A 21,979-nucleotide genomic window follows, 5' to 3' on the forward strand; every position below is an offset into this window, starting at 1 on the left:
TGTGTAATTATAAAATTAAATATTTTTTAATATCAAATATGTTGTTTTCCTCTGACCGTCTGGCGATTCTGAGGAAGCAGGTCTGGAAGAGGTCCTCCATGATGTGCTTCTTGTCTCTGCACAGCACCCCAGCCATCAGCTTCAACAGCATGGGGCTCTGAGACAGCTCCAACGCATCCAGGAACTAAAACCACAAAGGATTGATTGACTGCCGTTACATTAAAGGAATATTCTGACTTTAAACAGAACATTGGTTATTCAGTTCGCACATGAGTCTTTATTAATTGCGAATGTGGCCACAATCTGATAGCACAACACTCCACCACTCTGGGATGGCTCAAATTTACCCAGGAACTAGACAATTCATAACAAATTATTGATACAGGGTGCAAGTCAAACTAGTTCCTCCCGTCCCTTCTTGTTGCTTGACGTCATTGATGATCAGAGTTTTATCAAATCGCACAAAAGCACAATTCAAAGGCCATCATGTCGTTCAAATTGGGGGACACTTCACTGTTTCCTCCATGGATACAGGGAGACACAGAGGCAAGAGTTCAAAAGCAACAGGAAAGGATGGGACAAAAAGTTTAACTTTGACACATATGACTAAATTACATTACACTGCACTTAGCTGACGCTTTCATTTATTAAAAGACACTTAGTTTTTTGTTTTTTTTTTACTTGTCAGGGTATTGGTTACAGTCCCTGGAGCAATGTGGGGTTAGTTGCCTTGCTCAACGGCACTTCAGCCATGAATGGAGATGTAGGCAGAGGTCAGGGGGGATTCATACCTGCAACCCCTAGATTGAAAGACCAACTCTCTAACCACTAGGCCACGGCTGCCCCCAAATAAAATATACAGGATACTTGTGGATAGCGGACACCTCAACATTTATTGTTTTTGTAGATTATTAGAGAAGTTGGGACAGATCTGTGACATCCGGCCCTGCCCTAACAGAACGGTGTGGCGTTTACCTTGCGGATGCAGTCCATGTAGTTGTTGCACTGGAGTGACCCGCGGGGCAGCTCGTCCGACTGCATGGGGAAGTGGGAGGCCACCAGCACCTCCAGCGCCCTCTGCAGCTCAGCCAGGGGAGCCGCAGGCAGCACCGTGAAGAACGGCAGCATGATCAGGGCCTGACTCTAATGAGGGGAAGGGAGAGAGAGATGAGAGTGTGGGAATGAAGACTTTCTAGAACGAAGAATGAAGACATTTTAGAATGAAGGCTGTATCAGAATGTCAAAAAAGGTCTGTCTGGAAATCAATTTGTCTAGAGTAGAACTGTGACGAAAGGCAGCATGATGAGAGCCTGAGAGATATGGAAAGGTCACAGTGAAAATACATGTAAGCGACTAAGGCGTGCGAGTCATAAATACTCTATTGTTTTCTGTTAGGAAGCGGTAGGGAGACAATTCTAAATACCACCAGGATTATTGCTACTATGCATGTGTGCGCACACACAACTTTTTAAATATGAGTATCAAAGTAATCCTGTAGCGACTGACACCAGGACTTAGCCAATGGATGTTTGAACTTTTGCATACGCCATGCTAACCTTGAGGTCGAGGGGCAGGCTCATGTCGACGATGAGGGTGGTGAAGGTGGTGAAGACGGACTGGAAGGCCTGATGCTCAGTGTTGGAGCACACAGAGGAGTCAATCTGTAGATGGACAACAAAACAAATGGGATACATTAGAGAATTATTAATGAAAACTGCTAATAAAAAAAATAATACGCCACTCTACAGATTTATTTGATACATTGTACATGGTGCAAGACATCAAACAAACGTGAAAGGGAATGTCTCAAAGGGAATGTGAAATGGATCAAATTCAATTTAAATCAGTCTGGATAGCATGTAATGTAAATATAGTGTAATTAATCAATAAATACAAAAATACATTCAGACTGAAGCTAGGAGGTAAGAAGGCTTGAAACGACTAGTGGGGGGTTTAGTGGGAAAGTCACACCGCAATTTATCTCGAACTGGCTGACACGTTCACACCAAGTGTGAGTGCTCGGGAACCAAAAAATTGGTTCATGATGCTATCTGAAAAATGCTTGCTTTTTTCTCTGGAAACCATGACGACAATGTGGATGTCAGCAGCAGGTTCATCCGGATAACACATGGTCACAAACGGAACAGTTCAGAGACCGTATGACATACCTGTCAACCATCCCTAATTTCCCGGGAAAATCCCTAATTTTAACTCATTTCCCGATTTCTTCCCGATTTGACATTTTTCCCTGAAATATCCCGGATTTTTCACATTATCAAGAAACACCGTCGGTCCAGTAATTATACCATCGGCCCTGTCCGACGAGCCACACCCCCTCTTGAAGAGAGAGACAGAGGGTCTTGCTCATCAAGCTACCTGCCAGAAGATTGTATGCCAGATGACATCAAGAATTGAAGTTCCTTGAAAATACGAGCTGTCACCCTCGAGCTTCGTAGCGCTTGTGCGCCCACTCTTTTCCTCAGAAACAGTCAGTTCATGCAATGCATAAAACAGCCTCGGAACAGCGAATCATGCGATTAACCTAATCACCTGTTCCAGCACGAAGTTTTGCACGAACAGACAACTTGTGCGATAAAACAAGAAGAAAGTCATTGCGCTCATTTCATTGTTTTGTTTTCATTGCATTGTTTCTCCCGTTGACTGTCAGAATTTGGCATTTCGAAAATTTCCCGGATTTTGGCTTAAAATATGGGAATTTTTCCGGATTTTGGGAGCTCAAAGTTGACAGGTATGCCGTATGAACATGGGAAGTTCACTTAAATTCCAAATGGAACTGGTCCAGGAAAGGGCAGCGGCACAGTTCTGGTTAGTCTGAAAAGAGCATCAGTGGTCTACCTGCAGCACTTTGGAGAGGAGGGTGAGGGTGGCCGTCTTGCTCTGGGGAGAGGAGGCGGGGCTTCCCCACCATGGCCGTAGGGACTCCCACCTCTGCAGGATCTGCTCGGCCAATCGCGAGCCCTGGCTCCGCCTCACGGAACGCTCACGGAAGCTGTGGTCCAACATTCCGTTGAGCAGAATGCTTACCTGTAATGAACACAAGAACACAAATTACGGTGGGTATCTCAGACTTTAAAGAGTTACAAATTATCAAGTTAAAAACTACATTCAAAATGGTCTAAGAGGCTTTTGCTTCTGAACTCTTCATACAAGAATGATAGATCTGGACACGGCATAGATACAGTATCTATCTTTCACATTGTACGGCATGAATGACAATGGCAGTGCGTTTCTGTGTGTTTGCTTGAAATATGCTTGAAAAAGTAAACATAACTACAGTACTACCATCTACTTCTTCTTTTTCCTTGTAATTATTGTAACAACAACATCAATCAGCATCATCAAACCTGCCCCCTGCCCAATGCTAGATGCATGTCTTTGGTGCCAACCCAAAACACTGGGCAGGTAGACAGGTAGACAGACAGACAGACAGACAGACAGACAGACAGACAGACAGACAGACAGACATAGTCATTGCACTACTCCTCCACTGCCCTCCGGGGGGCCAGGTAATAACCATGTGTACCATGCTGGAGTTCTGTGTGGCCGCAGCCAGCAGCAGAGGCACGGTGGTGTCTAGGCAGCGCAGCAGCTCGGTGTTGATGGTGGGGTGGAAGAGGCTGTAGAAGTACTCCCCATGGGAGAAGCTCAGGAACTTGGGGTTCAGGCTGCCCGACAGAGGCACCGAGAGGGAGAGGGTGTTCAGCAGGAGACCCACAACCTGCTCACTCTGAGAGAGAGAGAAGAAGGGGATAGAAGGAGAGAGAGAGAGAGAGAGAGAGAGAGAGAGAGAGAGAGAGAGAGAGAGAGAGAGAGAGAGGATGGAGAAAGAAAAAAAGACAGATATCAAGACAGACAGACAGACAGACAGAAAAAAGAAAGAAAAGAAAAAAGTTCAGGAAGATAGAGAGAAGGAAGATAGAGAGAGAAGGAAGGAGATGAGAAGCAGGAGCTTGTATTTAGTGCCAATTGACATCTCTGAAACACCAGTTTGTAGCCTATGTATGTAACAGTACTGAGAAGTGCCTAACCTGTCCACCCAGTGAGAATGACAGCTGAACGAGCCCATCAGCCAGCTTCCTGCTGCCCACGTCCATGGAGGGGAGGGACTTCCTGTCCTCCCCAGGTGCTATGCCTTTATAAACAGCCAATAGGAGCCTGGAGCCTAGACCATGGCTGTAGCTGGCATCCTAGGAGACAGAACGAAAATGTAAAGACTCAACTACACTGTATGTCAATACAATTGACAAGAAATATTGAAAAACACAACTGCAGCGCATGACTTGACTCAATCTGATTGACAGTTTTCAATACGCAGCACTGTATGAGGACCAACACAATGCAATTCACGCCAGATTTAGTGAACTAATTTCTGAACTCAGAGCAAACATTTTGGACATAGGCCGCTGTCTTCTTTCTACTGACATACTGTACAATACAAATGTCTTTGTAAAAGCAGCGTACGTATCTTCCCAATGCTTGCCCGCTGCAGTGCAGTACCTGCGTACGGTACAGTACCTTGTTGTGTAAGACGGAGGTGAGCAGGCAGGCCTGGTGCAGCTGCTTGCAGGCAGAGAGCATCATCTCAGTCTTGGCGTGGCTGCCACGAGTGTCTGGATCATACAGGTCCACTGAGCACAGGTCCTCCACACTGCAGAGGGGAGTCACGAGTCAGGACAGATGGGGAGGGAGAATTGCAAGGGGAGATGGATTACACTCAGACTACTACTTCTTTTTGTGATTATTTTCAGATGTTTTTTTCAGCATAAAAGGAGAAACGTTTTGGCTTCCGTTAGTGTCTCCAGTAAGCAAAAATTGAAGTGACACTGCCAACACGATCTGCATGTCTGCATGTCTGTGTGTGTGTGTGTGTGTGTTTGAACCTCTGTGCGGAGATCCTCTTCCTGAGTCTGCTCTCCAGGAGGTTGTGTGAGTGTGTGTGTGTGTGTGTGTGTGTGTGTGTGTATATGTGTACCTCTGTGCGGAGATCCTCTTTCTGAGTCTGGTCTCTAGGCTTTGTGTGTGTGTGTGTGTGTGTGTGTGTGTGTGTGTGTGTGTGTGTGTGTGTGTGTGTGTGTGTGTGTGTGTGTGTGTGTGTGTGTGTGTGTGTGTACCTCTGTGCGGAGATCCTCTTCCTGAGGCTGGTCTCCAGGCTGTGTCTGTAGGGGGAGGTGGCCAGGGCCTTCAACAGGGGAACACACACCTGGGGCAGGTGAGTCATCACCTCCAGGTCAGCCATGTCGAACCCCACGCACGACGGCTCACTCACCGTCATGGCAACCAGCTCGAAGAAGGCGGAGTTGAAGATGTCTGCTTCAAACAGCTGAGGAGAGCAGTAGTGTTATATTAGTATTGTAAAATACCTATTTTTTTACCAGTGGGAACTTCACATCACAACCCTACAACGGCATTACATTGTTTGTGAGCAGAGTATATTAAAAATTAGGTATTGCCATTTGCTTACAGCAGCCAGCTAGCAGAAAGCAGTGTTGAAGATACCTGCTTCAAACAGCTGAGGAGAGTACAAGTACTAAAAAAAGTCTGTTCTAACTGGGTATTTTATCTAGGACACTTTACAACATCACAACAATACTACAGCATCCCATTATTTACTAAACAAACTAAAACTTAGCCAATGCCATCTACTCACACCGCAACCAGCTCGAAAAAAGACATTGTTCATGTAATCAGATGCCAATCCCTCTTACTAGTTCAGAGAGTAAAACCCCTGCCACAAATTTGATCCAACTTCATCCAAATTGATCCAATTAGATCCAACTGATTGATCCAAGCTGATCATAAGAAACCCTCAAGACCAGCCACTCAGTTTTTGAAGCATTTTTTTTGGGGGGGTGGAGGGGGGTGCGGTGTCATGGATGTGACAGGAAAAATGACCCAGGACACACATGAACCCGGCTCGCCATGTATATTGTAGGAGTACTATACGCAGTGCGCCAAACACCGTTCTAAAGGTTTGTTAACACACGTCGCTGCTAGCTACTAGCTTCTCGCTCGCTCGCCTTCTCGCCACTCTCTCATGGAGCGTTCGCTAAACATTCCCTCGGCTTTAACAGCCAATGCACAGGCGAGAAGTACCAAACTCTGCATTCCAATTGGTTACTCATTTACTCTCCTCCCTCAAAGTTAAAATATTTTCAACTCAGGATCCGCCCACATCGCATCGCTTATACACTACTCGCCTCCTCGTCTCGCTGGAACACATACAGTGGTGCTCATATGTTTACATACCCCAGCAGAATATACGTTTTCTTGGCGATTTCTCACAAAATATGAAGGATTACACAAAACCTTTTTTTTTCACTCATTGCTAGTGACTGGCTTAAGACATTTATTAGCAATCTTCTTTGTTTACTCTTTCAAAAGCATGATCACAACCCAAACTACCCCAATGACCCTGTTCAAAAGTTTACATACCCTAGTTTCTGATGCTGAATATGGCACTGTTTAACATCAGGGACCGCTCTAAATTGTTTGTGGTAGTTGTGGATAAGGCTCTTAATTTTCTCAGATGACAAAACAACACATTCTTCCTGACAGAATGGTTGTTTTTTCCTATAATATCTTTGGGTGTCTTACTGGAACCTCACATTTGAGGTTTCCCCTGAGTGGCTCAATGATGTTGAGATCAGGAGAGTGAGACAGTCGCTCAAAAACTTAATTTTATTCTTTCTGAAGCTAATAACGGGTTGATTTGGCTTTCTGTGTTGAAATATTGTGATGTTGGCATGTCCAAACAATGGACCATGTACAGATTCAAGGCTGATGAGTGTCAAGTTTCCTCCAGTATTTTTCACAGGGCAATGTATTCATCATTCTGTGAGTATGTACCAAAAGTATAGTGCATTTGTAACTCAAATGTCCCCATGACATCAGTGGTCCATGACCATGTTTCAAAGAAGGCATGGTGTAACTTTCATCATAGGCTCCGTTGACTGTTCTCCAAATGGTACTGTAATAGTGACTGAAAAAAGTTCCATATTGATCTCACTTTTCCAAATGACTTTGTCACAGGCATTTTGATGCTTCTCACTATGCTATTTGGTGTATCATATGCAAAATAACATGTTTGCATTTTTGTAGTAATGGCTTTCTCCAGGCAACCCCCAACAGCCCATCCTTCCTCAAGTGCCTCTTTGCTGTACAGTTTAAAACATTTTTTCATGTTGTCCTATATTTCACCTGAAGTTATTTTTCGGTTGTCCTATGCCTCCTGAACAATTTCCCTGGCAATGATCATTGCAATGCAATGATTCCCTTGCCGAATGGCTTGATTCCAACCAAACCCCTCATATTGCATTTCTGAATTGAAATTCCAACAGTGCCAACATGACAACATTTCGACACAGAAAGCCAAATCAACCCGTCATTAGCTTCAGAAAGAATAAAATGAATGTCTTTGAGCGACCATCTCACTCTAATGATCTCAACATCATTGAGCCACTCAGGGGAAACCTCAAATGTGAGGTTCCAGCAAGACACCCAAAGATATTATAGGAAACAACCATTCTGCCAGGAAGAATGTGCCGTTTTGTCATCTAACAGCCTTATCCACAACTACCACAAACAATTTAGAGCGGTCATTGATGTTAAACAGGGCCATATTCAGCATCAGAAACTAGGGTATGTAAACTTTTGAACAGGGTCATTTGGGTAGTTTGGGTTGTGATCATGCTTTTGAAAGAGTAAACACAGAAGATTGCTAATAAATGTCTTAAGCCAGTCACTAGCAATGAGTGAAAAAAAAAGGTTTTGTGTAATCCTTCATATTTTGCGAGAAATCGCCAAGAAAGTGTATATTCTGCTGGGGTATGTAAACATATGAGCACCACTGTACATTCTATTGACTTCATTCACTGAGTGAGTCACTAGCAGCGACGTGTGTGAACAAGGCTTAATGTGTGATATCATCCTACCTGCCAGGTGTCCTGTTGGCACTTGCCCAGCACCATGGTGGTGAACTCCAGCAGCCTGACGATGATGGTGCACTTGCTGTAGGAGTAGAGCTCTCTCTCGCGAGGGCTGTGGAGGGACGCTGCTGGCGCCCCCGTGTGGAAGCAACGCTCCGCTGCATCCAGGTCCTGCCCGGCCAGCTCCGACAGGAAGAAGTGCAGAGCCGCCAGGAAGCTGGAGTTGTCAGCTGACCCTGTGGAAAATAGACACAGGAGTGAGGAAAGATGTTAAGTTTACGTTTCAGATTGTATGTCCTGCAGCCTGTCACCAAAGATGGTAGAGTAATAAAGAGGAATCAAAACACGCCCACCCAATGCAAAAGAGTGTGCTCAAGTTGGGTTTCCTAAGGGGGCGTTGTCCCCTCCTTCTTCTTCTATTTTTGAGTTTTTTTCACAAGAAGTACGCGACCGCCATCTACAGTGCTAAGGGGACTCCATTTATTTTCAACCTCAGGACTCCGAAGGTCTCCTAACCGAAGGTCTCCTAAAGGGGCATTCAGCCGACATAAAGTGGATACCGGAAAAGAACTGGAATGACGTATCTCTGTCTATAATATCTCTGCTGTCACTATCTACTTATCTTTGGCTTTCACCCCATTCAATAGCCACCTCACCAAGGTCATGAATTACACATCCATGACATCATTACAATGAGCTGTGTCATAGAATTCCACTTCAAGGTGCCATAATAGTGTTATAATAGTCCACAGTGTAATGCAAAGTATAATGTAATGTAGTGTAATGTGGTGTATTGTAGTCTCACCACGTATGTATTGTGGCTGTATAAGATGGAGCCGAAGGTTTTGTGTAATGTCTTTTAATGTAATGTAAAGCAACGAAACGAAATGAAATGTAATGTAAAGGAATGTAACGAATGAGTGTAGTGTAACGTAATGTGCTGAAGTCTCAACCAGTATGTGTTGTGGCTGTATGAGCCCAAGGCCTGTGAAGGTGTTGTGTAATGTATTTTAATGTAATGTAAAGTAACAAAATTAAATGTAATGAAAGCAAGGCAATGATAGCCTAGCGAGCCAGACCCGTACAGCAAAAAGCTGTACCAGGGTCTAGGAGGGCTGGGCGGCAGTGTGGGCGGGATAAACGGTTGCTTCAGCACTCAACGTCACGCAATAGGATGGTAGAACGACCAATCCCCACACACTTCTGTGTAACGTCACAGCTGTCTTTCACAACGTACACGCGACACGCCCCTTTGTAGGTGAAGCGGCAACTTCGAGCCGTCGTAGCAGTGAATGCGTGTGATGACCACAGCCACAAACAAGTTTCCTAATAAATCGTGTTTTCACTTATACAGTTCAAAAATGCCTCGTTTTCAACCACATGGCCCTCCTTGATCAACCAGCGAAATGTTGAGCAATTTGGGGCTTGTTAAATGGTTATATTTATGTTTGTTGTCAACATGGCATGTTCAGTGTTAGCTAGCTAGCTGTATACCCATAACTATTACACGGCTGGATACCAGGTTGGCTAGCCGCTAGCTCGGTAGACTAGGTGTCATTCCCATCTATTTAGTAAGCGACTTACAGACTTTCAAAGCTCCCAAATGTCTCGTTTTTAATGACATTGATCTTATTAGAATTTGGGGCAGGCATATAATACAAGGCTGGATACCTAGCTCTGTGTTATTGGCGACAGTTTAGCTAGCCACTAGCGAGGGCCTCTTTGTAGGTGAAGCGGCAACTTCCAGCCGTCGTACCAGTGAATGCGTGTGATGACCACAGCCACAAACAAGTTTCCTAATAAATCGTGTTTTCACTTATACAGTTCAAAAATGCCTCGTTTTCAACCACATGGCCCTCCTTCATATACCAGCGAAATGTCGAGCAATTTGGGGCTTGTTAAATGGTTATATTTATGATTGTTGTCAACATGGCATGTTCGGTGTTATCTAGCTAGCTGTATACCCATAATTAATACATGGCTGGATACCTAGCTCTGTGTAATTGACGACAGGTTGGCTAGCCGCTAGCTCGGTAGACTAGGTGTCATTCCCATCTATTTAGTAAGCGACTTACAGACTTTCAAAGCTCCCAAATGTCTCGTTTTTAATGACATGGATCTTATTAGAATTTGGGGCAGGCATATAATACAAGGCTGGATACCTAGCTCTGTGTTATTGACGACAGGTTAGCTAGCCACTAGCTTGGTAGACTAGGTGTCAATCCCATCTATTTAGTAAGCTACTCAAAGACTTTCAAAGCTCCCAAATGTCTCGTTTTTAATGGCATGTGTCTTATTAGAAATTGGGGCAGCAATTTCATTCTACACCTACAGTAGTGGTCTGATAATAGCGTGTGACTATCTGGTTCTGTAAAATGCTCAACTTAGCTTACCGAGCTAGTTTAAAACATCGAATGATCAAATGGTAATGTGTTGAGATCTATTTGTGTCCGATAAGTTCATGGTGTATTATTACATCAATCCATGTCAGCCACGAAATGTATTATCATCCAGGCTTTTTAAATTAAGTAAACACTTTCGTGCTGTACGTAGCACGGACGGACACCATGCTTCTTCTTAGAAAGTTTCCTGTTTACTAGGTAGCCCTGCCCCCCTCGCGATTTGATTGGCCCTGTCACCTGTCAATTCAATTTGCGGTCGCTAGGGGCGTCTAGATTTCTAGGCTAAGGCAATGAATGAGTGTAATGTAACGTAATGTAGTGTAGTCTTACCCTGTATGCTTTGTGGCTGTATGAGCCTGAGGCCCGTGAAGGTTTTGTAGCAGTCGAGGGCTGCCAGCAGGGCGTCCATCCACTGCAGGGTGACCCGGACGCTGAAGGGGCCCTGCAGGCTGCGTAGGCTGGGCTGGCTCAGCAGGCCGCCCCCCTCCAGGCGAGACACTAGGAAGCCCACGCCCTCACTCTTCACCTGCTGATCCAGCCACTGGGCAGGGGAACTCTTCCCTGGCAGAGGGAGGCAGAGAGAGGGGGAGAAAACCATGGGATGTCTGGATAGATGCATGAATGTACACTTAAAGTGGCGTCCTGTTTTCTTTATTTTGTATAATTCTTAAGGAACGAGCACCCAGTTGCCTTTTACTTTGGTTGAGTTGAGCGTGTTATACCACTTCGCTTGTCAAAATAGATGCATGAATGGTTTAACGGGATTGAAACTGAAAGACATTTCAACGCAGTGTTGAAAATTAAACCTTTATGTAGCTTAATATTCAAAGGATATCACTTCACTGGTGTCTGAGGGGTTGGAATACAGTGATCACTGATGTGTTATTGTTTTCAGTCATCTTATCTTGGTTTTTATGAATAAAGAAAACATATCTATGTAATTCTATTACCTGGCAGCAATGGCACAAACTCATAGAAGAGCTCCATGCACTTGTGTCTGCACTCGGTCTGCGGTCGCCCACACTGTTCCAGCAGCCACAGCACCACCTCAGACAGGGAGAAGGAGACATCTGGAGGAAACCCTCTAGAGAAGAAGAGAGCACATCAATACAGTACACATAGAGGTAGAAAATAAGACTAGAGTTGACCCCGCCCCCCTTTTCACGGCAATCTGTAGCAGCCATTGGGCTCGGTCGTGACGACACAGTAAGATTTTTGCTAGGCAGTGGGCATGCGCACTTTGCCAGTTTGATGCATTCTGGTTTCTAACCACAATGCATCAAACTGGCAAAGTGTGCATGCCCACTGCCTAGCAAAAATCTTACTGCTTCATCACGAACGAGCCTATTATCTGTAGGTAGACCAGAGAAATGGAAATGAATGGAGAAGGAGGCTCACCTCTGTCAAAAAATGGCTTAATAATGTGAAAATGTCCATCAACACACTAAACAAGGACAATAGTTGAAGTGTGTTAAATATGTTCAAAACATATAAATTAGATTTTTACATGTATTTTATCGACTCATATGATTTAAGTAGATATCTAGCCTGACATTTCAAATCTGGTCTTTGATTAATGTGTTACTTCATATTAACACAGTTTTAGTCCATTTTGGGACAGGGGTGGGCGTGTTCTCCATTGACTTGCATTGACTGAAGGTGCCTACACTACCTACGGAAGGGGGGAGGCACCAGAGCCATACAGAGGGGAGAGTCGGGCCAAAAATACTGAATCAAACAAAGATATCGCAAACCACGCCCACTCAATGCAAAAGCATGTGCTCAAGTTGGGTCTCCTAAGGGGGCGTTGTCCCCTACTTCTTCTTCCCTTTTTGAGGTGTTTGCGCAAGACGTGCGCTACCGCCATCTACAGCGCTAAGGGGACTTCATTGATTCTCAACCTCAGGACTCCGAAGGTCTCCTAACCGAAGGTCTCCTAAAGGGGCGTTCACCCGACATAAAGTGGATACCGGAAAGGAAACAAAATGACGCTTCTTGGTTACATCCACTTTCTTTGGTCGGGCAATCTCCGCTGTGTGCTAAGGCTGACTTCCTCATTAGCAAAATTAGCTGTTTTAGCTTCTCAGTACCGCTCAGCATTGCGAATGTTAGTTCCTAGTAGTGGGCGTAGCACACAGCAAATGCAATGCGATGCAATGCAGGGAATATGACAAGACTTGCTGTTCGTAGTAATAACTTCAGATAAACATCACAGATGGTGACTGTTGTGATTATCACCACCGAGACAGTTGATGGTTTACATATTTGTGGTGATTACCCCGCAGTATAGTTCGTTAGTCCTTATTTTTGGCTGTTAATGTGGTGGTTCTATGTTGAGTCTATGGAAAGACAGCCGCTTTAGGAACAACCTAATCTCGCTGAAAGGGGCTGCCATTTAATTCCTGGTCCTCCAATCGCGTAACTCTCCCCTCTGTATGGCTCTGGGAGGCACCATGTGCCATTTCACAGTGCAGTCACGAATTGCCGTGTCACCTCTAGTGTTATGTTCTACCTCTATGACAGTACACTACAGAAAAAATACACGATGAGTATACTAGCGCCACCTCTTGACAGGGAGAAGGATTTATCTGGTGGACAACCAACACAGAGGAAGAGAGAGTATATCAGTAGAGTGTAGAATCAAATAAAACTCATTATAAACATGAAATGTTAAGTAGTAAAGTCATCATACACTATAGAGGTCAATCATTAGCTTATGCATTTCATAGCAAATTGTATGTCAAGAATGGAAATAATAAAATAGGAAAAAATACAAGAGCACACAGAAATTCATTCAAGTAACGAAAGAAAGAAAACGGTTCTATTTCGTTTCTTTCTGACCGCCAGGCGATGCTTTCAGCACTGAATGTTCATCACATGCTTGCATGCAGGTCGAGCCTAAATGTCAACGAAGTCACATGGTGATCCCAGGGTGACGTGCACGCTTGCCCTGGCATTTAATACGTGCGCACACCGGAAGTTGTTACTTGGCAATCTTTTCGTCAGCATTCTGAGTGACTGCCAAAGGCCTGGCGGTCGTCCGGCCGGAACTCATAGAACCGTGGTTATATACATAACCCTTGTTTTATACATAACCCTCACACTTGGTTAGGGGAGTATATACCTGGGCAGCGTCTCTGGTTTGAGGATTTAGAGGTCAGGGGAGTATATACCTGGGCAGCGTCTCTGGTTTGAGGATTTAGAGGTCAGGGGAGTATATACCTGGGCACGCGTCTCTTGGTGGTCTGACTGAGGGAGGGAGCCTTCTGCTTGATGATTCTCTTCAGGTGCTCCAGAGCACTGCCACACTGCTGCACCGTGCCTGCACAGAGGAGCGAAGAGCACACGACGTCTCAGTTCATTATATAGTGTCAGTTTGATATAAAAAAATACACAATCAATCAATGTCCCGATACAAAATGATGGTACGTCGATTCTGTATTAGTACTCCACTTGGGCCCTGCTACGCTGCTGACAAAGACAAAGGCATGGTGTAAGTCTTACACTGTAAGAGGTGTCAATTAATTACTGTGTCAATTTTACATTCGAACATACACAATCAATGCCCTGATATATTAAGATGACGATATCCTGATTCCATATTTGTGCGGTCCCATTTAATTTGGTAACATTGTTTTCAACTTGCTTTTTAATTAATATTTTTGCTTTTCATGCATCTACAGAAGTTGATGAATATTAATGTAATCGCAATGTGAGTAAAAGTCAACAAAGTGCACAGAATGGCACTAAACTCAAGAGGACCTCTGCATTCATAATAATGAAGTATTAATATCTTCTGTATATCCATAAAGTGAGCTGAGGATGGACTTGTATACTAGAGCAGAATGTAGGAGAGCAGGTTAGGCAGAGTTATAATATAATCCTACCCATTGACTTCTCATCGGCATGGGCCAGGGCCAAGCTCTCCACAAACACAACCAGGATCTCAAACACAAACTGCTCCACCAGTGAACTCTCCTCCCTGGCAGACAAGAAGACAGAAAAAAAACCCATTATGGACACGTATCAGATAAGAGAAATGGATAACAACGGGCTATTATTCATTTCCATGTTGTGACATAGTCGACACATCCTGAGGCATACCAGAGACTGCCTATTTAGATCTAAGAAAATATTTGAGGGACATAGTCAAAAATCCTTTGTAATATCTACAGTGCCTTTTACATGCAGAAAGCACTTGACCTGAACTAAATTGAACTGCCATCTTGGATGCTTAAGAACGCTGAACTGGCGGTAGATGCTGTTGAAAGCCAGCGCAGCGCTGAGTCTCTTGAAGACTTAATCCCCCCTATTTAAACACTCCTGTACAACTGTGCCATCTTTGAATGTGCTGAAAGTGTTTGTGATACCTTAACTGTCGGTAGATGCTGTTGAAGGCCAGCGCGGCGCCGAGCCTCTTGAAGACGTTGGGGTGCAGGGCCAGGCTGTAGATGCGCTTGAAGAGGGACTTGATGTTGGCCGGGCTCTTCTCCTGCTGCTTGGGCGTGGTCTGCTTGATGGACCACCTGACAAACTCCTGGATGCAGCGGCCACTGAAGTCACGCAGCGTGCTGTCCAGCGGGTCGATCACGCCATCCTAGGGCAGAAGAGAGGATACAAGGACACATGAATTAAAGGAGTTTATTTGCATGGACAGATAATGCGAAGTACAAACCCCAACTCCGGTGAAGTTGGGACGTTTGGTAAACAGTGAATAAAATCAAAATGCTATCATTTTCAAAACATTCAATCTATTCATTAGATGGAGAATAGTGAAAAGACAACATATTAAGTGTTAATACCGAGAAAAATATTGTTTTGGGGGACATATGTACTCATTTCTAATTTGATAAATCCAACACGTCTCAAATAAGTTGGGACGGGGATCAGTGAAATTTTGTAAACATCCAAATAAGATAAAACAACAAAGAAGAACATTTCAAAATGAATTGTACTGACGGACAATATAGGTGTCCAGGTATAAGATCAGCACAGAGAGGCTGAGTCACTCAGAATTAAAGATGCAAAGGAAATAATTACCATAGTTATTACATACATTTTTGAATTCCCTTTCATTTACCACGATTGAGTGTATATAAGACATATTTTTGTTATTAAAATCATTGTATAGGTTCATGACATCATGAAATATATATTGGCTGTAGTCTCACTCTAGCACTCCAGGAATTAGAGCTATTGAAATTTGACCATATTAATAATGCTTAATGCGTGCAAATGATACAGGGGTGTAACATTCTCCTAAGCACTTGAGCTCACTTGAAATAGACCCAGAAGACATGGGAAACTGTCCTTTGCTTACAGAAGTCAGCAGAAGTTGTAGAAGTCCATTCTTTTGGACAATAATAGAGCATTGCACATCCTGTGCTACAGTGAAAATGGACCATCCAACTTGTGTTAGTGCTAACTTCAAAGGTCAGCCTCCATGATGGCATGCGGGTGCAGTAGTGCATTGGTTAAGATGTTCTCACTCATCTGTAGAGTTAAATACAGTGCTGAATGGTATACATGGGTTTTAAACAGCATGAAAAGCCACTCATGCATTATATTTTGAAGGGAGATCTTCGATTTCTGCCACATAGTAAGGTCAAATTGCATTCTCTACTATGTTTTAACAGTTTGGCTCCATCGGACCAGTAGGTGATAAAATGGCGGGCTTTTGGTCAAGACCTGTCATACTGTAAGCACTACAGAAAGGAAAACATTGCAAAACAAGGAATACACCCACCATTTAAGCTGGTGAAATCATGTCCAAGATAGGAATTAACACTGTTTTTTAATATAAAATCATCTCATCGGTTAATGTATTTAACTGTTAAGTGTTGTCTTTTGTTTTGTTTTTAGTCTTCCTCGACATTTGCTGCCATTTATTGTCCCCGTCCCAACTCTTTTGAGACGTGTTGGATTTATCAAATTAGAAATGAGTACATATGTCCCCCAAAACAATATTTGTTCTCGGTTTTAACGCTTAATATGTTGTCTTTTCACTATTCTCCATCTAATGAATAGATTGAATGTTTTGAAAATGATAGCATTTTGATTTTATTCACTGTTTACCAAACGTCCCAACTTCACCAGAGTTGGGGTTTGTAGGACATGTAATGAAACTGCTAAAGGGTGTTAGGGGTGCCGTGATGAGAACATAGGGAGATATTTAGCTGAATATATTTATTGGTGAAAAGTGATGGAATTCACAAATTTCTAGGCAAAAATAATAATTTTAATGTTCAATTTCATAGGTATCTATCTAGCTGCAGTGTTTGTGTCTTCTAAACTACATGATGCTTATGTTTTCATGTAGATGAATGACAAGCATATATCTCATCTCTATATCTTGTTAAGAAATTAACCAACCAGATTTAATGCAACAGAACTCCATGCTGCACCAACAACAGCTGCTTACCAGAATGGCCTCCAGTACAGCAGATAAGTATACGAATATTCTAGAAGTGTATCACATGCATATACATGTACTGTAGGACATGCAGTGGAAGTTAAGACATGCTGTGAAACTAGTGAAGGAGGTAAGGGCTGTCGCAGGTGGTGAAAAGCTGTCAGTCATTAAGTTCTAAACAAAAATGACCCCAATTCTCCATAACAGTGTTTATTTTTAACACTATTATAACACTACTATTTGTACCCCTTTTTGAATGATTTGTCTTTTAAAGTGTGAAAATGTGTACATTACAGCAGGATTCATAAACAAGCACTGTTATCTACAATACAAAAAGACATATTTTGAACATGTGGTCACACTACACCAGCAACAGCTGCTTACCAGAATGGCCTCCAGTACTGCAACGGTGTCCTGACTCTCAAACTTCTTGTTGTTGGTGAACCAGTGGATCAACTGCATGACCAAGGGCTCAAACAGCTGCCTCGTCACCTGGAAACATATAATAGCAATAGGATTTGTATAGCAGCACATTGTCATAAATAACTCTCATTCAATGTGCTTGAGAGAAAATAAGAAAAATATTATAGAAAGTATTATAGACAGTAGATAACTACAAAAGTGATGTTTCCATAATCATTTCAGTGTTCGGTCTGGGTGAAGTGCACTTTTGAATTTGCACTACATTCAATTTGCATATCATTCAACACATAACTAACACATTATTAACACATAACTACACATTGTGACTATATTTGCTTTGTTCCTGTACGTGTGTGTTGTGGGCCACAGCTGATGTAAACACAAATGCCCTACTTCAGTGTTCCCTTTAAACACACTCGGCCAAGATCTGCAGCAGAAGCAGAGATCCAAGGCACATGGCACTGAGCTTGAAAAGACATTGTGCTGTTCTGAAAACATCTGTAGAATTTCTGTGCGTGTGTGTGTGTGTATATATGTATGTGTGTGTGTGTGTGTGTGTGTGTGTGTGTGTGTGTGTGTGTGTGTGTGTGTGTGTGTGTGTGTGTGTGTGTGTGTGTGTGTGTGTGTGTGTGTGTGTGTGTGTGTGTGTGTGTGTGTGTGTGTGTATATATGTATGTGTGTGTGTGTGTGTGTGTGTGTGTGTGTGTGTGTGTGTGTGTGTGTGTGTGTGTGTGTGTGTGTGTGTGTGTGTGTGTGTGTGTGTGTGTGTGTGTGTGTGTGTGTGTGTGTGTGTGTTAGAGGAACATCCTCTCACCTGGTCTACATCACAGGCAAGCCTGAGCAGTACGGGGAAGACGCGCTTGTGGAGGTTGTACATGGGGGGAGAGGACTTATCCCCCTCCACCATCTGAGCTCCCTTACCCACCATATACACCACCAGAGTATGGAGCAGCTCACACGCGGCCACCTGGAGATGGAGGGAGAGAGAGAGAGAGAGAGAGAGAGAGAGAGAGGGAGAGAGGGAGAGAGAGAGAGAGAGAGAGAGAGAGAGAGAGAGAGAGAGAGAGAGAGAGAGAGAGAGAGAGAGAGAGAGAGAGAGAGAGAGAGAGAGAGAGAGAGAGTAGACAAAGGGGGAAGAGAGAAAAAAAAACACAAAGTGTGAGAAAAAGAGAAGAAAAAGAAAGAGAGACAGAGAGCGAGCGGGAGAAAGAGAGGGAGGGGAGCAGTGAGAAAGAGAGCAGAACAAAGAAGCAGCCACAAAGTTGGATACCCGGCACTTTTAGACAAATGGTTCAAGAACTTAAAACTTGTCAGCCGCCAACAGACAACAAGCATTTGCACTTTGACTAAATTACTTGTCATGTCAACAAGACCTGTGTTTTTGTCTATCTGTTTAAGTACATTGAGCTGGGTGATTGTATGAATTTTGTTATACATTTTACAATACATATACGTCAGTTTACTACAATGTATGCAGAATTATTAGGTAAACAAGCATTTTGACCTGATCATCCATTGTATGTACATTATATGTTCAAATTTAAAGCATTCCTGGACTGATTAAATCCAGTAGGCTCTCATGTTCATTCAGGTTGGAGTTGGAAATGTATAAATAATGGACAATATGCTCAAAATACATGCTTGCATTATATTCTGCACACTGTATTCAAATGCAACTGTAATTTATTATTCTATCTCCCGTGTTCCCACCTTGGTCTGGCGGTCGCTGGAGGTGAGGGCCAACTCCGTGATGCGGGGTAGGAAGCAGTCGAGGTAGATAACAGGCTTCATGTCTGAGAAGGGCACCGCGAAACTCAGCCTCCTCTCACTGTCCCACGCCACAAACTTCTTCATCATGTCCTCTGCGGAGATGGCTAAAAGGAAAAGAAGGGGTGGTCAGGTGGCAGAGTAGGGATTAACATGCATATTCCATGGGTATTTCTCTCCTGTATTCCTCTGTGAAGCACATTGAGTTCTAGCTTGTGTATGATGATGGCGATGACATTGATGATGCTGAGTATAATGGCCTTCCTCATAATTGAACGATGAAAATGACTGCAGTGACCCCCTAATATAATGGAGGTGATGTGATTTTTATTGCACATTCATAAACACAGATACATTCCAGGCTGCACGAGAAATCCATGAACAGTGGTGTACTGTAGCGTTGTGTTTTTATGAAGTGAGTGTCTGTGAAGACAAACTGTGCGGCGTGTGTGTGTGTGTGTGTTCGTGTGTGTGTGTGTGTGTGTGTGTGTGTGTGTGTGTGTGTGTGTGTGTGTGTGTGTGTGTGTGTGTGTGTGTGTGTGTGTGTGTGTGTGTGTGTGTGTGTGTGTGTGTGTGTGTGCGCGCGCGCGTGTGCGCGCGCGTGTGCGCATGTGCATGTGGCTTACCCGTCACCAGGCTCCTGTTCAGCTGTCCTCCCAGGTGGCCCAGAAGCCTGACCACCCTCCTCCTCACCGCAGCAATGGGAGACTCATCACCCTGTCACAGACATACACAGCAAACCATACACACATAAAGACACCCATACACGTATGTAGGCAGCAACATTCTGCACCTGCTTACAGGGCTGGACTGGGGGAGAAATAGGGTCCGGGCACTTCTGGCTTAAAGGGGCCCCTCATTAGCGGCGCAGAACTGACTCACTGGTGGGCCCAGCACCCTCCTGGGATCCAATTTTCAGAAATGTTAAACAATTTTTTTAAACATTTATGAAAATAGGGGCCCAGTATCGGTATGCCAGATGGCCAGGCCAGCCTTGCCTCCTAAACCATGAGGCCACTGCTCCCCAGTAACATTTTCACTCTCCATGAAGTCTTCCAAAAGGTTAAAAAAGTGATCATGTCTGAGACAGCACAAAATGAGGTTGTGTCTGAAAAATAAGGTTGTGTGTGAGAGCATTCTGTACGTGCTGGTGGTGCACAGTAATTCAGTTGTCAGAGGAAGAGCAACACTGCTACCTTACGGATGTATCTCTTTCTTTTTTGGCGTTGTGATGGCGTGACCATCACTAGAGTTGTGGGTGTATTCTGACTGTCATGCCAACAAGCCTGGCTCTTTGGTGTAGCGGTCAGAGCCCCAGTTTACCACCCCAGGAGGTCTGGGTTTGAGTCCTGGCTGGGCAACTCTACACCGCTTTGCTACAGGCGTGCTGACTTTTCGGTGAAATAATGTGGTGAAACCGTAAAGTAGCATTGTTGCCCTCTTCCTGTGACAACTGAAGACTATAGTACCCTGAAAAGCTGTGCCTGCTGACAAAGAAACCTTCAAGGTGTGCAGGCCCGCAAAAAACTTTGTGAAACAGGTTTGCGGTAATTACCGTGGGTAGACGCTTGGCCTTCTTCAGCAGCCTCATCATCACTTTGCCATAGCCCTTCTCACTGCCAGACGACAGACACATCACCTCCACACCACTCGCATCTTGGTCTGAAAACAAAGAATGCTTGATTATTTACTTCATCCAGTCTGTTTCAGTAGTTCTATGTCGTTCCTTCTGAGCACCGCCTGGCGGCCATCCGGAACTCATAGAAACCACCGTGGTTATATACATAGCCTTCGTTTTACAGTCTTACATCAATGTTTACATTTCATACTACATCACATTATTTCACTTTCTATTATTGTATACTCAGGTGAGTTGGGATACAGACATTCATGTGTACGCACAGTCATTGGCTTACTTATTCCGCAAAGCAAGCGCTTTAATTTTGGTTTTATACTCTCCATAATGCAATGTCCAAGTGTCCGGACAACAGACCTTCCTCAGGGAGGACACACAACTACACTATCTGCACCATTGGTGGGGAACCTATGGCTCGCGCAGTTGTAAAGCAATCTTAGAAAAAATTACATTTGCAGTACAATTAAGTTATATTTTCAGGGGACCTAGTGAAGGTAGGGTCTGTCGTAAAGGTGTCTGCCTTCAATAAAGGCCTTAAGTGCAGGGGGGGATCATGGTTTGTGTTCATACTTGTAGTACGGCCCTTGGAGGTCTTTATAAACTTTGAAGTGGCCCATGGAATGAAAAAAAAAAAGTTGCAAAAGAGTGTGCTCAAGTTGGGTCTCCTAAGGGGGCGTTGTCCCCTCCTTCTTCTATTTTTGAGGTGTTTGCACAAGAAGTGCGCTACCGCCATCTACAGCACTAAGGGGACTCCATTATTCTCAACCTCAGGACTCCGAGGGTCTCCTAACAGAAGGTCTCCTAAAGGGGCGTTCACCCAACATAAAGTGGATACCGGAAAAGAACTAGAGTGACGTATCTCTGTCTAATATCTCTGGTTGAGTCATTAGCACTCACCCCCAGCAGCTGTCTTGAGGTACCCGTCCAAGTGGGGCAGTATGTCCCCATAGTGGGGCTGCATGGTCTCACGGGGGATGTGTGAGGACCAGAGCTCCAGAGCATCCAGCGCTGCCGTGGCCAGGGGAGCGTGGCTCAGGCCCAGACGCAGAGCGGCCTACAGTACAGTAGAGGTCAACCAGGAAGGACAGAGGTTAAAAGGGTCAAATTAACGTTACTGACTGAATATTATGGGAATGCTTTGCATAATTATTTCAAAAGAGTATTCAATGTTCACTCAGACAACACACAGCAAACTATTAAAACACAAAACTTGTTACAATACACAATCACACATTGATTAGCCAAATACCATTGACCAGCCAAAAGGTCGAAAGCTCAACTGGACAGGAAGGGAAGACGGTGGAGGTAAAGGATATAATTAGATATTTCGGGGGTTTCAGATTTCAACAAATTACAGAGAAAATAAAAAACAAAAGAGACGGCAGTATATCAT

The 21,979-nt window shown here is 43.9% G+C and overlaps 1 protein-coding gene across 1 annotated transcript in view; it reads right to left on the bottom strand.

Annotated features, from left to right (window-relative positions):
• Positions 1 to 21,979, bottom strand: part of prkdc (protein kinase, DNA-activated, catalytic subunit) — a 102,411-nt gene that overhangs the window by 71,294 nt on the left and 9,138 nt on the right. The window contains exons 21-40 of the mRNA XM_063207035.1: positions 21,484 to 21,640; positions 20,506 to 20,612; positions 19,577 to 19,667; positions 18,894 to 19,057; positions 17,998 to 18,150; positions 17,145 to 17,252; positions 14,719 to 14,945; positions 14,236 to 14,330; positions 13,571 to 13,670; positions 11,299 to 11,432; positions 10,679 to 10,909; positions 7,953 to 8,182; positions 5,133 to 5,341; positions 4,537 to 4,669; positions 4,050 to 4,208; positions 3,545 to 3,748; positions 2,857 to 3,045; positions 1,557 to 1,661; positions 976 to 1,143; positions 57 to 184 (exon numbers count right to left, since the gene is read on the bottom strand). Coding sequence (XP_063063105.1) covers positions 57 to 184; positions 976 to 1,143; positions 1,557 to 1,661; positions 2,857 to 3,045; positions 3,545 to 3,748; positions 4,050 to 4,208; positions 4,537 to 4,669; positions 5,133 to 5,341; positions 7,953 to 8,182; positions 10,679 to 10,909; positions 11,299 to 11,432; positions 13,571 to 13,670; positions 14,236 to 14,330; positions 14,719 to 14,945; positions 17,145 to 17,252; positions 17,998 to 18,150; positions 18,894 to 19,057; positions 19,577 to 19,667; positions 20,506 to 20,612; positions 21,484 to 21,640 — 3,092 coding nt within the window. The remainder of the gene's footprint in view (positions 1 to 56; positions 185 to 975; positions 1,144 to 1,556; positions 1,662 to 2,856; positions 3,046 to 3,544; positions 3,749 to 4,049; positions 4,209 to 4,536; positions 4,670 to 5,132; positions 5,342 to 7,952; positions 8,183 to 10,678; positions 10,910 to 11,298; positions 11,433 to 13,570; positions 13,671 to 14,235; positions 14,331 to 14,718; positions 14,946 to 17,144; positions 17,253 to 17,997; positions 18,151 to 18,893; positions 19,058 to 19,576; positions 19,668 to 20,505; positions 20,613 to 21,483; positions 21,641 to 21,979) is intronic.

Source organism: Engraulis encrasicolus, chromosome 9 (genome assembly GCF_034702125.1).
Source record: "Engraulis encrasicolus isolate BLACKSEA-1 chromosome 9, IST_EnEncr_1.0, whole genome shotgun sequence".
In the NCBI taxonomy this organism is placed as follows: Eukaryota; Metazoa; Chordata; class Actinopteri; order Clupeiformes; family Engraulidae; genus Engraulis; species Engraulis encrasicolus.